This window comes from Triticum dicoccoides, chromosome 2B (genome assembly GCF_002162155.2).
Source record: "Triticum dicoccoides isolate Atlit2015 ecotype Zavitan chromosome 2B, WEW_v2.0, whole genome shotgun sequence".
Classification (NCBI taxonomy): domain Eukaryota; kingdom Viridiplantae; phylum Streptophyta; class Magnoliopsida; order Poales; family Poaceae; genus Triticum; species Triticum dicoccoides.
This window is the reverse complement of record NC_041383.1, coordinates 573,504,080-573,518,992: the sequence shown is the minus strand read 5'-3', so window position 1 is coordinate 573,518,992 and position 14,913 is coordinate 573,504,080. Positions and strand designations below refer to the sequence as shown.

The window sequence follows — 14,913 nt, the reverse complement described above, 5'->3', positions numbered from 1 at the left end:
TTTCCTCTTTCCCATCCCCCCTTTCCTTCTCCTACAAGGCAATAGGGGGGGGGGAGTAGGACTCCTCCAGGCGCACCCCTAGGGGCCGGCCGCACCTCCCCCTCCCTCCTTTATATACGGGGGCAGGGGGCACCCCATAACACACAAGTTGATCTTCGTGATTGTTCCTTAGCCGTGTGCGGTGCCCCCCTCCACCATATTCCACATCGGTCATATCGTTGCGGTGCTTAGGCGAAGCCCTGCGTCGGTAGAACATCATCGTCGTCACCACGCTGTCGTGCTGACGAAACTCATCCCCGACGCCCTACTGGATCGGAGTCCGGGGATCGTCATCGAGCTGAATGTGTGCTGAACTCGGAGGTGTCGTACGTTTGGTACTTGGATCGGTCAGATCGTGAAGACGTACGACTACATCAACCGCGTTGTCATAACGCTTCCACTTTCGATCTACGAGGGTACATGGACAGTACTCTCCTCTCTCATTACTATGCATCACCATGATCTTGCGTGTGCGTAGGATTTTTTTGAAATTACTACGTTCCCCAACAGAAAACGCCCGGAAACCCGGCGATCGACGGGCGCCGCGTTCGTCACCGTGTGGCGCCACTCCAGCTCGCCGCCCAAGACCGAATCCGGCTATTTTAAGCCGGCCGGTATCCCACAACCCCAACCCCTCCCCCCTCCCTCCTCTCCGCGCCACCAGTCCGAGCCCATCCACCTCCTTCCTCTCCTGCTTCGGCGCTCTGCCCACGCTCGAGCACTCCGTCATGGTCCGGAGCAAGATCACGTACTACACCATGCTGATGCCGGAGCGCCGCTACGAGATCCAGCAGGAGATCCTGGCAAGGCAAGTCGCGCACGCCGCCCACATCGCTGTCGGGCTGCCTCCGGAATCGCCGGAGCAGGAGGAGGAGGATAAGGAGCAGCAAGGGGAAGAGGAGGAGGAGGAGATGGCTCCGATGGAGGTGGAGGAGCGTGAGTAGCAGCTGCCGGGCTTCAACATGGAGCCGGCGGAGGCGGAGTTCGCTGTCGCCCAGTCAGAGGAGATGGCGGAGCAGCAGGCCATCCTGGAGTCCATCCAGAATGAGGCCTATGTACAGGCCAATCGGGCGTTCCTCCAGCGGAGCAGACGGAGTCTGACGTGCTCTTCGTCGAACTCGACGCTGAGATAGAGGCGGAGGAGGCTGGAGTGGAGCAGCTAAAGGAGCCGGAGCTGCAACTGCCGCCCATGCTGCCGGAGCCGGGCACGGAGATCGTCGTGATCTCCAACGAGGAGTAGCTAGGATCGACGTAGTTCGTAGGTTCTACTTCCTTTTGCATGTCTTTGTATGGATTTAAGAATTTAGTATGACGCAACGTTTGGATGTATGTATTGAGGACCTCCGTATTGAATTGATTTCAATTCCAATTCATCGAGGAAATTGTAATGGACACGAATACGAATTCGCTTGTTTGGATGCTCATGGAATTGGCTTATGGAATGACAAGGAGGTTTCAATACCAAATTCGGTTTGGATGGCAAACTATGGAATTGCATCTTCGTTATGCATCAAGTCAAAATTTATACAATGTGTGAGTATAATTGATTATGTAGCATTAAAATTTATCTTCTAAGAAGATCTAGGGAGGGAAAGAACAGAGGGCAGACGAGGGGATCTGGCGATTGGCGTCTGACCACGAAGAAGAAGATGGGGAACCAGTGGCACAGGAAGAGGGGGTCCAGTGGGACGCACGAGAGGAGAAGGAGCAGTGGCGGATGGGGAGAGCCAGGCTGTGGACGCCATGGGTAGAGGAGATGCGGCGGATGGGGAGAGCCAGGTCATGGCAGCCATGGGCAGAGGAGATGACGAGGGGATGAGGAGAAGGGCCGGCGGAGGGCATGAAAAGGAGAAATGGCGGCGGGGGGTGAGGAGGACATCCGCCATCGGGTGCTTCCTAGGCGCTAGCGCTGCCGGCGCCGCCTCCTCTCGTCGCTCGAGGTGGGGAGTGGCTGCTTCAATCTTTTTTTAAGCAAAAGTGGATGCTTCAGTCGAGCGGGGGAGAAAAGACGGGCCGCGAAACGTTTTCTTTTGCGGGAGGCATGAATACATGCCAAATCGGAGGGGTTGGGCTCCGTATCGTGCGAGGCCTCGGCGCGTGGAACTGATTTCATCGCTGTATTGAATCGATTTCAGACTCATGTTTCCGCTGGCATGCCAAACACTAGAATTGGTGGTTGAGGAATACAAAATCCAATTCAGGACCCCAATATAGACATCCAAACACAGTGTAAGATATTTGGATGCAATAAGTGAAATTTGAGGTGTGCCTGGTCATTGCCTGCGGATGCGCCCGCGGGCGTTTGTGGTGTCATATTTGTCATACGTGGCCGTAGATGCTCTTAGCCATCAGGAGTATGGGATGACACGAAGTGATGGAGCAAAATAATTTCCGAAGCAAAATGTTGTAAACAAATGGATGTCATACGTGAAAGATGGGGATGCTGCTCGCCTACTGAAACAGAAAGCGAGCAAAGGCAATATCCAAAGGGTGGAGCTGCCGTCACGTGCAATGTGAATGCGATTGAATGTGGAACAGAAGATGGTGGTGCGTCGTTGGAGTGGAGGGGACGAATGATCAGGGGTGGGGCGCCTCGACCCAACAGCTAATCTCCGCCTGTCGCTGGTCCAAGACGAAGAAGATCACACGTAACAAGGATAAACTAACGCCCGGAGAAGGAGAAAGGGCGGCATTCGCAAGAGAGAGGAGCGCCCCACCACGGGTGTGATTGGGAGATACTCTACCTTTGTGAGCCGGGCCCATGGAGGCATGATCAGCGCAGCAAGCCTTCATCATTTGACCGATTCACTGACGTGCTCACTCGCAGGCGGAGGGAATTGCACAAACCACCGCTTATTGGGGCTGGTGTTGCACAAAACACCTACTATACGAGTTTGTTGCGGAAAATACCACATATTGGTGTAATACGTTGCAGATAGGTCTAATCTAGTATTTGGATGCATTGACATAATTACTGACAAATGGGTCCCGCTTCTAAGTGCACGCGTGACAATAAAATCCGGCCACATCAGCCAATGTATATTAGACCAAGAAGTGAAAAGACCAGAGTTAAAAAAAAAACAGTTTAATAAGTGGGCTGGAAGCCGACTCACAAAAATAGATGGGCTGAAAGCCGATGTCGATGAAACAAGACACAACCATCTCGTACATAGTGGCTCGAGCAAAGAGGGACGCAGATTTTTAGAGCACTTGCACCCATGCCCTGCTATCCTGGTCCTCCAATATTGCTTTAAGATCTGTGCGAGACAACTAAATTTGTATATGCAATTTTTCTCTTTTTCGTTTCTCTCATATAGAACATGTTTTGAACTTCAAACTTTGCAGCGCAGCAAAACTTACTAACTATAATGTGAGATAAAAATTTCAGAATTTTTCGTCCAACATAAATACTAAAATATATATATATATTAATCAAATAAAACTTATTTTTTATATTTATGTTGGGCGGAAAAATCTAAAAAAACTATCCTAGATTTTAGCTAGAAAGCTTTACTGTTCTGCAAAGGTTTTAACTTGAAGACTTTACTGTTCTGCAAAGGTTTTAACTTGAAGATATGTTCTATGTGATAGAAACAAAAAAGAGAAATGTACTTACACAGATCTTGATACGAAGAATGGATGGCTAGATAAGAGGGGCCTAGGTGTAGGTGCTCTAAAATATATTTTCGGAGCAGAGAGGAACGGCCTAGCACAGAGTTTCCGCATAGGAACAGCAGGCGGCGGCGACCATCCCATCAGTGGTGATGGAGCCGTTACCCAATCGTCGGGTAAGCACCCCCCTCTCACCTGAGCTATGCTCGTCTTCTCCCCTACCTTCCTAGGTCTTCTTCTCCCTCATGAAACCCTTACATTTTTGGGGATAAATTTTGCCGTTGATCGACGTATTTTTGTTTAGGATCCTATTTTTTGGGACGTTTGTGTTGTTATTACTTAGGTTCTGCGCTTGATTTTGACATGTGTTTAAGGCCTTGTCCCTTGTGTCGGTATAAATTTTGTTTCAGCAACATATCTGATTATTATCCTTTATCCAACTTTCATGTCAGCTACTTGATGCTAAAATCTAATGGGAACAATATCTACCATGTTTTTGTGTTGGTGATCTCATGCCGAACTTGCTTCATTTAAATTTGGGTTCAAAAGTTAACAATTTTAGAAAAGTGTGAATTTTTTTGACATTTTCAGAAAAATGTGAAATAATTTCAGTAAATACTACATATATTCAATACTAATCTAGGAAAGTTTCGGCTCAACTGGACCACAGGTTTTGGAGATAATGACAGTCTAATATGTTGGCTGATGTGGCCGGTTTTATTGCCACATGTGCACTTACGAGCGGGACCCATTTGTCAATAATTATGTCAATGCATCCAAATACTAGATTAGACCTATCTGCAATGTATTACACCAATATGCGGTGTTTTCCGCAACAAATCCGTATAGTAGGTGTTTTGCGCAACATCAACCCCAATAAGTGGTGGTTTGTGCAATTTCCTCTCGCAGGCGCCCAGCGGGAAACAAAGAGAGAGGGGGGGGGGTAAAGCCGTCAAAACGACTCGCAGGCGCCCAGCGGGAAACAAAGAGAGGAGGGGGGTAAAGCCGTCGAAACGAAGAACCTGCAGCAGCCTGGGAAGAAACGATTCTCGCTGTCTTGCACGCACGCACGCACTCCACCAAAAATTCGATGGATGGATGGAGACCAACTGCGCGCAAAGTAAAGAATTGTCCGTCCGTCCGTCGTATATCCCGGCGAAAAAAGCGATCTCCCAAATGTAGGTCACCAACCACGGCTACTTTGCAGGACCGGACATTGAAGGGCATCTCAGATGGAGATACCGAAGCCAGTCCAGATAGATAAACCCGTCCATGAGCCAGGTCCACGGCCGCCCCGCTGCCCCCACCCCTCCACCACCACCGGTCGCCCCCTTTCCCCGCACCACCACCACGCCCGGCGTCCAGATCACGGCGCCGGGGAGGAAGAAGAAGAAGTACAGCCGCGGTGCACGGGGAACAGGGTAGCAGATAGAGGAGAGGAGAGGAGAGAATCTCCCACCACCCAGCAGCAAAGCAACCCACGACAGACGTTGCGTCGTCGCCACAAACATCTTCACCGAATATCCACCCGCCCGCCAGCCACCAGCCTTTACTATTAAACCAACCGCCCGCCCCGTATTATCCGGTTTCCCGTTCCCGCACGAGTAATACTGAAGACAGACTGTTTATAAACCCCATCCCATCCATGGGATAGATATTTGGGAAGGAATCCCGGTAGGCCACGATTTCCCCCGGCCGAAAACCGATCGCGAGTCAAACTCCGGGCGCATATATTTTTTGTAGTATATGGGCGGATCCGACGCAACCCCAGCCGCAAGGGACGACGCCCAGGTCGTGGTGGTTGTGGGATCCCCCGTCGACGGCTCCCCCTCCCCCTCCCCCTCCGACCCGCCTCTCGCTGCCTCCGCTCCGGCCTCCACGCCACCGGCGGAGGCGGAAGCTAAGCGGGAGCTCTCCGCGGTTGCTCCGGCCGAGGCTTTAGCGGTCGAAGGTAAGCAGGTGGAGGCGGCGGCGGCGGCGGAGGCCATGGCGGTCACCGTGGTGCGTGACATCGAAGCTGGCCCCGAAGCCAGCACCAGCGGCGTGGCCGACGGGAAGCCTTCCTGGTTCACCCCGAAGAGGTACTGCTGCCACTAATCCCCCAGCACAGCGAGATTGAGCGGCAGCTTTGGCTTAGTAGTAGGTTTGAACTTTCGGCGCACGGGGTTTTCCCTCTGCGGAGCTGTGGGACGGGTTCGATATCAAATTGGGGCGATTTGGCTGTTTGTTTTCAAAATTCTGGGTTCTCCCGAGCTCCAATTGAGCTGCCATTGCGTTGATTTGAGCTGCGAGCCTTCAGCGATGCCAGGTTGAGGTCAGATGGGAGCGCGCTAGGAGATTTGGCCAGTTTTTTTACGCTTGATAACAAATCATTGCTCATACTACAAACAATCATTAGTGATATATGTGCTGTATGGTTCCATCTCCTTAATCGAAATTTCTCTTGAATCTCTGCTTGTTCCTTTCGTGACTTCTAGTTTTAGTATTTGTCCGTTTCTCTATGTTGGCTTGCTTTAGTGGCGTGGACCTGCGTTTTGTACTAGTTTGGCGTTGGCGTGATGCAGTTTGTTCCCGTTTGTAGTGGTCTTGAAAACGTTTGTGCGCGCGTGGGCGTTATTTGGTAACGGTGGCCCAAGCCTTTTTTCTGGCCAGATAGTCTCTAACTCTTTTGATATGCAGTGAAAATTGCATAGTAGATTTGGTCTCAATTTCGACAAGATGGAGTGGTGATTTGGTTGTTATCCTGTTGTTTGGCACAGTTTATCTTGTTAGTATATCATGTGCTCACTGTGGCTCTGATTTTTTTCCCGAAGTTTTGGGCCTCTACATTTGCGACATTTAATGGAATTGGAGGACATGGTGATGCAATGTCAATAATTCCACGTTGTGTGGGTCTTGAGTTCAAAACTTGTTATTTATGCAGACTGCAGTAGCAGTTTAGTGAATGTGTGCTCAGTATCCCGTGGGCGTTACCATTATCTAAATTTAGTCAATCATTTCATGTCAGAAGCTGTAATTTATGCAGATTAAATTAGCATGACATACTCTGTCAGGTTTTGTGTTCTCACTGTAAAGAGTCCATTTATGCAGTGGTTGAGTTAATTACTTTTAATGGTTGCAGATTACTTGTGATGTTCTGCATAATCAACATGCTAAATTATGTTGACCGGGGAGTAATAGCAAGTAATGGTGTCAATGGCAGCCGTGGCAGTTGTTCTGGTGGCACATGCTCATCAGGTTCTGGAATTCAGTAAGCCCCGCCAGAAACTTTTCTACAAAATGTGACATTTCTTTGAACTTAATACACTTGCTGCATGTCTTAGCTACTATAAGCGAGAGCTTAGATCAGGAGAAATGCTCATATAATTTAGTTCGTTGCAAATTGCAAGCTACCAAGCTGTGCTACATCCCTTTTCCAAATTAAATTGTTGTACAGTGCCATTGTACACAATTCCCGTCTTCTTTTCCACATTATAATTTTCTTCTTTCTCTATCTCATGCCATGTTGTCTGCAGGGGTGATTTCAATCTGAGCAATTTTGAAGATGGCGTGTTGTCCTCAGCATTTATGGTTGGGTTGTTGGTGGCTTCCCCGATATTTGCGTCATTGGCAAAAATGTTAGTATCTTATGGCCCTCTTTTGATGTACTATAACTTTATTTCTATATATTGCTCATTGCAGTAGGAAAAGATATTACGGATGGACACATATTCTTCAAATAACAATACACACTACAGACTAACATTGTTTTAATATGGCTACGCAAGCCTTTAAGGGTGCTATTTTTCTGCATGTGATAGATTTCCCCCCCTCCTTGCAGTCACAATCCTTTCAGGCTTATTGGTGTCGGGTTGTTAGTCTGGACTATTGCAACAGCTGGCTGTGGGTGCTCGTTTGATTTCTGGTCAATTACTATATGTCGCATGTAAGTACTTTCTATATGTTAATGATCTGTGTATTTTTTTAATAACACTCTACTAATCATGTGATCTATTCCACAATATGTTAATTAGGTTAGTTGGTGTTGGTGAAGCTTCGTTTATAAGTCTCGCAGCTCCTTTCATTGATGACAATGCACCAGCAGCACAGGTCCTGTTAATCTTGTGATGCCTTTAGATTTCTTAACACTGTTTTCTGTGTATATGTGAACATATCTTGTGTTTGCTTGGCCTTGTTTCTATACCCAAGTCCCATCATGAAGCAACATTCTTCTGGAAATAATCTACATCTTTGCACATGTATTATGTTTATGACGTGTCAAGGATATGAATGATCTTTCTCCGAATCATTATATGTCACAACAGAAGGAGCAAACTGTCAAACCCATGCCATTGAGGCAAAATTCTACAGGGCATTCAAAATGTGTTAATCAATACAGTACATAAATACCATGTAATCCAGAATTGTAATGGATCACTCATCCGGTAATTGCTTTCAGAGCCTGAGCTCATATACTCCCGCATGAACATTTTTCTAAAAAAAATAGCAAAAAATAATCTGAATTTGTTTGGTACCAAAGATGCTCGAGTATTCTAGGTGCGCACAAAATTTCGTTAAGAAATGTCGTCCATGGTGCTCTGGACAAAAAACAAATAAAATCGGTGCTCCAAAGAAACAAATAGGCAATTTGTAGCACTGTTTTCTTCCCCTTTTGGTCCAGAGCACCACAGATGTCATTTGTTCACGAAATTGTGCACACAACTATAGAACACTAAAGTGCCAAAGTATCAGATTTTTTTGCTTTTTATCACCATGGATGTCATTTGTTCACGAAATTGTGCACACACCTATAGAACATTAAAGTGCCAAAAAATATCTGAATTTTCTGCTTTTCTCTTCAAATTTATTGTTCATGCGGAGTAGAAACGCCGTCCTCATCACTCATCTCTGTATTGAGCTGATTAGCTTAGGCTAAAAAATTCTTCAGCAGTTGCTTCTAGTTGTTAAATCAGGTGAATGAATTGCTCCTTGAATAATGCATACATTTATGAATCATGATGTTATGTAGTTTAATGTTTGCTTAGGAGGTTTGGTTACATAGTACTGTTTTTTTTCTCGTGTCTTATGTTAGTCAACAACTAACATTGCTGCTATTATGTTACCAGAAAACTGCATGGCTTGCTATGTTCTACATGTGTATACCCACTGGGATAGCACTTGGTTATGTTTATGGTGGGTTGGTAAGTGTTATATATGCTACACTTTTCTTCTTTCTTGCTTCTTGGTTTTGCCTCAAGTTATATGGGTTGAGAAACAGGTGCATTACCAGTGTAACTTGACCTTGTATTGTTCAAAATGTTGCATCTCATCAGGTTGGAGGTCATCTGCACTGGCGTGCTGCTTTCTGGGGAGAGTCAATTTTGATGCTTCCGTTTGTCATTCTGGGCTTTGTGATAAAGCCACTAGAGCTCAAAGGTGTGGCTTTGTTTTACTCCCTCCGTCCCATAATATAAGTTTTTATTACAACCATTATACTCATATAATGGTTGTAATAACATCTTATATCATGGGATGGATGGAGGGAGTGAGTATGTATTATTTTGCTTATCAGTGTAGACAACACTACTAATTTCTATTTCGGTATTCTGGCACCCTGACTTTCTTCCATTTATTTTCTCTTTCTTTTGGGATGGTGATTTGTTTACCAGGATTTACTCACAACAAAAAGACAAAAGAGTATGGTCCAATGCTCAGTCCGGAGCTTCAAGATGAGACAAGTATGTCCCTTTGCTCTTTACTTAGTTTGACGTTGTTACACCATCTTTGCCTTTAAAGAGTGCTTGAATATTCCCTTGAAAGGTTAAATTCATAATTTGCTCCATTCAGTTATTAGAAGAACTCACTGTTTCTCTACACTGATTTGCTTACAGTACAGGAGTGAAAAGCACTTAAGAAAACACCTTCCAAATTAAATTCCTTTTCGTGACTCTCTGCATGTTATGCTAAAATTTTGGGTTATGGGGCTACTACTTTTGTTATGAGTTGAACCGTGATAATATGCTTGATATTCTGTGATCCTAAGGATCTTAAGCATTTTCAATAGGAAAACAACTAAGGGCAAAACTGATGATTTGCTTAGCCTTCTGAATTATTTTGACCTCCCCTTGTATTCGAAGTGCACAAAAGCAGCAGACTTTATTTTAGGGAAGAAAATAGCATAACTAACTTGCAATCATGTATCCTAGATGACCTTGTTCATTTGCTTTAGGGCTTATTCATCAAAGGCTACTTTCATTGACATTTCTGGATACAGCATCATACTGAATTGAATTTGCCTCCTCCTGGCTGCTGGGGTGTGTAACTTCACAGAAGCTCAAGCGCCAGTAAACACCACCTTGTTCAATTGCTCATTTCCCTTCCAACTATTCCAGGTAATAATGGAATAAAGCAGGGTGTTCCTGCTATAGTTGAGGGCCTTGCAGAAAAGCTTCCAGAAAAGTTTTCCCTGTAAGCACCTCCTTTGTGTTTTTTCTAGTTCGATCAGTGCCTTGATTTTATATCTTCATACAGTGCTGTTTCTCTCCTTTTCTTACCTTACCGGAATATACAGCACCTTTTCCTTGTTGATGATCTAGGTAAAAGTGAATGATGTTGTAGTTACTTAACTGATGTGCTAACCTATTCAAATAGATTAAGTTTAGTAGCTTACTTGCATTAACCTAGTACAAAATCGTTTGAATATTCACATTTTCATCATGCAGCTCCAGTTTCGGGAAGAAAGTTATGATTGAAATCCATCATTTTGGGAAAGATATGAAAGAATTGCTACAAGAGCGAGTCTATGTTGTAAATGTTGCAGGTCAGATCTTCTTTCACATGTTATGCAATTATTTGAACTCTATTATGCTAGATGCTTATTTTTTATACTGAACATGAGGTTTTTAAATGCTAAACTCAGCTGTGTTCAGTGCTATACTTCATCCTTGATGTTAGACAAGTAGATCTTCCATATATAGTCTGCATTTAAATATAGTTGAAACTAGGACTGGGCATTCGGTTAAACCGAACCGATCGGTTCGGTTCTCCAGTCAAAAAGGAAATTCGGTTTCCACTAAATGACAACCGATCGGTCTTCTGAAAATCTGGGAACCGAGGATTCAGTGGACCGACGTTTCTTTTCGGTTCTCTGTTTCTGACCGAACACCAAATGAAGGAACAGAGGCACCGGTTGTCAATGGAAAGAAGCAACCAAAAAATCTTAAAAAATAGGCGTATGACAGACGAATGGAAGAGGAGATGCGCTGTGCGGCTGGCTGGTGGCTGCTAGATCTTGCGGCGCCTCAACCTGCACGGTCGGTGGATAAGATGCGCTGTCTGCAGTCTGGTGAATTTGCCAAGGCCTAAATGGACGCATGTGACTAGTCGCTAGTGGGCTACAGCCTAGTGCATGGAGTTGGCCTGTACTAGTTTATTCGGTGTCATCGGTCCTTTCGGTTAACAAAGGGTTAAAACCGAACTGACCGAGCTAATTTCGGTTGTCTAGCGTAGCTGGCCGAATTTGTACTGATTTTTCCGGTTTCGGTCTATTCGGCTTTGGCACCAGTTTTTTCGGTTCGGTATTACGGTCTTCGGTTAAAATGCCCACCCCTAGTTGAAACAACATGTACTCTGATCCACTGTTGTTTTCTCGCTCAAGTTAAGCACAATTGGTTCAACTTTTGTGGCAGATTTTCCATATAAAATGTTACTGTTAATCCATAGGTTAAAAAGGCCTGTCATATTAGTCACATCCTAACCGATTTGCTGCCAAAATTCGTTGTCATTTGTGTCCCGATTCCTAATTCTGTAAATAGCCAAGCCAGCAACTACCTTTGGGAAGTAAAAACATTTTCTAAACAAATCTTGGCTCTGGCTATAGATTCTTCATTCAGCATTCAAAAATTTGGGCAATAAGGTTCTCTCGTGGTACATTGCTTCAAATGGATCTTTATAATTAGTAACACATGTCTTTCACGTCCAAATTCGAAGTTTGATTGATACTTCTGAAATACATTTCATTTGCAACTCTTTTGTGCGAAGTATACTCTCCTGTTTGTAACTGCGGTAAATTTAATTGGGCAATTCCAGGTTACATCTTCTACAACTTTGTCATTGGTGCCTATTCCTATTGGGGCCCCAAGGCTGGTCAGGATATCTACCACATGGTAATTCCTTGTAGCCTGTTTTTCCGATGCATAGGGCCATATTTGTTGATTTTTATTTGAGCATTGATTTTTTTTAGTGACCTGTATGAAAGTCCTGGTCTTCTGCTTTAGTATAGCCTAGACCTACCACAATATTTATATTATCACACTTAAATACATTGCCATTTCACTGGATAACCTTTCATGCTGAACTTGTCATACCAGGCCAGTGCAGATCTAATGTTTGGCAGAATAACAATAGTGTGTGGAATATTTGGAACCCTTGCAGGGGGTTTCATCCTTGACAAGATAGACTCTACAATTTCCAATGCTTTCAAGGTAAGAAAAAAATTACAATCTTATATTGCATTTGTTTGTCTTCTAACTGGAGTATTTTTAAGAAAAAGAACCCAGCTTTTTTGTCCAATTTTAAGGTATGTTCTCAAATAGCTTGGGTGTGTGGTTATTCTATTAGCAAGAATATATTTACCATCATCTTAAGTTGATGATTTTACGTTTGTTTTTAATAACTGATTCTAGGCTACTGACCTCCAGATGATTTATTTTTTTGCTAACAACATGCAATCACTAGTTAATGTGTTGTTCTTTTTGGGCATGTGCCTAGGATTAGTTCTTATCATTGCCTGTTGCCTTATTTGTTCTTTAGCAGAATGACACTAGACCATTAAGTAGGTGTGTGAACATGGGTGTGTTATATTTATGTCTACTGAGTGTTGAACATGATGTTGAACATGGGTGTGTTATATTTATGTCTACTGAGTAGTACTCCCTCTGTATACTTTTAAAAGACGTTTTAGATCGCTACTTCCGGAGCACATGCCAGTCAGGAGGCTGGAGCAATGAAGCTAAAGGAAACTGTATATGCTGGTTACTACTGTATTAATTCTGTAATTCTTACTTCAATCGACATGTTTCTTTTCTTGTAGCTTCTTTCTGGCGCAACTTTCCTAGGGGCGATATTTTGTTTCGGTGCCTTTTGTTTCAAGAGCCTTTATGGATTCATACCCTTTTTTTCAGTGGGGGAGCTCTTGGTTTTTGCAACTCAGGTAAATACTTACTTTGCTTAACTATTTTCACAACACTTTACATTCTGACTCCTAGTACGTGGCTGAGCTATGAAACTATTGTTGCTAATTTAGGAACACAAAGAAACGTAAAGTCTTATTTTATTATGTTGATTATCTTGGTTCTCTCTTTTGAAAATCTTTACATTGGAAGTTAGTCTAGTTGCTGTACGGGTATTGGATGTAAAACGGACAATGTTTTTAAACAACTTGCTTCTATTTGTATGTACTTGTCATGCTGCTAAGCATTTCAATATGTTGTAAATGCCCTATGCCTAGTTAAATTCTTCACATATACTTATCCTTTGAACCTACAGGCTCCAGTAAACTACATATGCCTTCATTCTGTGAAACCAAGTTTGCGGCCATTATCAATGGCTATGTCTACTGTTTCAATCCATATATTGGGTGATGTGCCTTCTTCACCCATTGTTGGGTTTATTCAGGTACTTGTTCTTGTGCTTGTTTTCAATGAATCATAGGCAAAGAATTACTTGCTCAGCAACTTAATTGCCCATGTTCTCTGTATGTAATCAGGTTCATTATTTTCATGTACGGAGTAAATGAGATTACCCTAATATGCAAATATTTTGTTATGTTGATGTCTCAATGCTTGTCATAATGGATTGCTTTGTATATGTAAATACTCCTCTGTATTAAAATATAAGACATTTTTTGGTCTAGATTTAGACAAAAAAAGGCCTTATATTTTGATACGGAGGGAGTATATTTAGATCCCAATATTTATGTGTCCTCTTATCACTCTATTAGTGCCCTAGCAGATGTTGATGCATTATGGCTATAGCATTTTAGTTGCATCCAACACCACTTGGATGGTGATGCTTTTCAGTATTGTTGCATCGTGAGTCCTATATTGTGCTTTTACTGTTGGAACTTTGATGCAGGACAAAATCCATAACTGGAGAACAACGGCGCTTTTGTTGACATCCGTCCTCGTTGGTGCATTTGGATTTTGGTTTTGGGGTATGTAACTTCATATAATGTCTGGGCAGTATCTCATGTTTTCACTTACTGATTAAAAGGATTGTACTGTTTGACTCTTTTATGTTTAGAAGTCATATGCAAGCATGATTTGAAACCAAACCTAATCACTACCATGCCCTAGTGTGTAGATTGAATATGCTTATCCTAAAATAAATTTAAACTTGCCCTGCAGTAATGCATGTATTTGTGATACTTGGCTGAAGCTGGGACATATTTACTCTCTGCAGGCATATTTTTGCATAGTGTTGATCGTTTCAATGAGCAGAGCGAGCATGGTGTTCCTGCCACTGAGAGATCAAACCTCAGGCCATTGCTTGATGATGGAAACGATGAAGCGCGCACTTCTCAATGATCAGTGAGGTCATCAAGCAAGATGCCTTTTTCTTTCTTAGCTGGATTATTTCGGCCGTGCCAGCAAGCATGTGAAATGTAAATTTGCATGTCTGTTGGCTGTACCTGTACATAAATCATTTGTTCTCTTGGTCGTCTTGGCTTTTGTGTACAGACTGCAGATACTGCAAACAGTATGTATCAATGGTGTAACTTGGTTGATTAGAAAGGGTGGGTAATGTTTGCACATGCCAACAAAGTTTCTTCCGAATTAGTCGGATCTGAAGCTAGAATTGCTTGTCCGGTCTCTACTTCTCTAGCGTGGTTGCCAAAATAGATCACATTGATGGATCTCCCATCTATTGGCTGAGCTACAGTAGTTTTTCTTTCCATATGCGAGGTTATTGGAAGTACTAGTAATAAACATGATAAATTGCTTCAGCTACAAAGAAGGTACACTGAATGCACATGGGATTGAGCGCCCAGGGTTTATGGTCCCAATCATTCTCCATGCTGCTCGTACATCTGGTAGGTCATCGGAATAAAAGGAACGGGCGCCCAACTGCCGACTGGAATGGCGATGTACGCTGCACAAGGAAGAGGAAAGAGGGTTGTAGCGCGATCATGACCCGGAACAACCAATGTGGTCCAGGCTGGGCGCAACAGCAACATGTCGCGTCTGGCGAGCCGTCAATCCCCCCGATGATCCGGTTGCGCAG

The 14,913-nt window shown here is 43.9% G+C and overlaps 1 protein-coding gene across 1 annotated transcript; it reads left to right on the top strand.

The window, feature by feature from the left end:
- Nucleotides 1–4,973: 4,973 nt before the first annotated feature.
- Nucleotides 4,974–14,501, top strand: LOC119364948 (probable sphingolipid transporter spinster homolog 2). Its single transcript, XM_037630523.1, has 16 exons — nt 4,974–5,732; nt 6,773–6,901; nt 7,167–7,268; nt 7,472–7,576; nt 7,665–7,740; nt 8,757–8,831; nt 8,964–9,066; nt 9,300–9,368; nt 10,023–10,098; nt 10,353–10,450; nt 11,719–11,795; nt 12,000–12,113; nt 12,722–12,841; nt 13,177–13,305; nt 13,765–13,843; nt 14,092–14,501. The coding sequence occupies exons 1-16, from the start codon at nt 5,398–5,400 to the stop codon at nt 14,214–14,216; spliced, it is 1,812 nt and encodes a 603-aa protein (XP_037486420.1). The 5' UTR covers nt 4,974–5,397; the 3' UTR covers nt 14,217–14,501.
- The last annotated feature ends 412 nt before the right edge of the window (nt 14,502–14,913 follow it).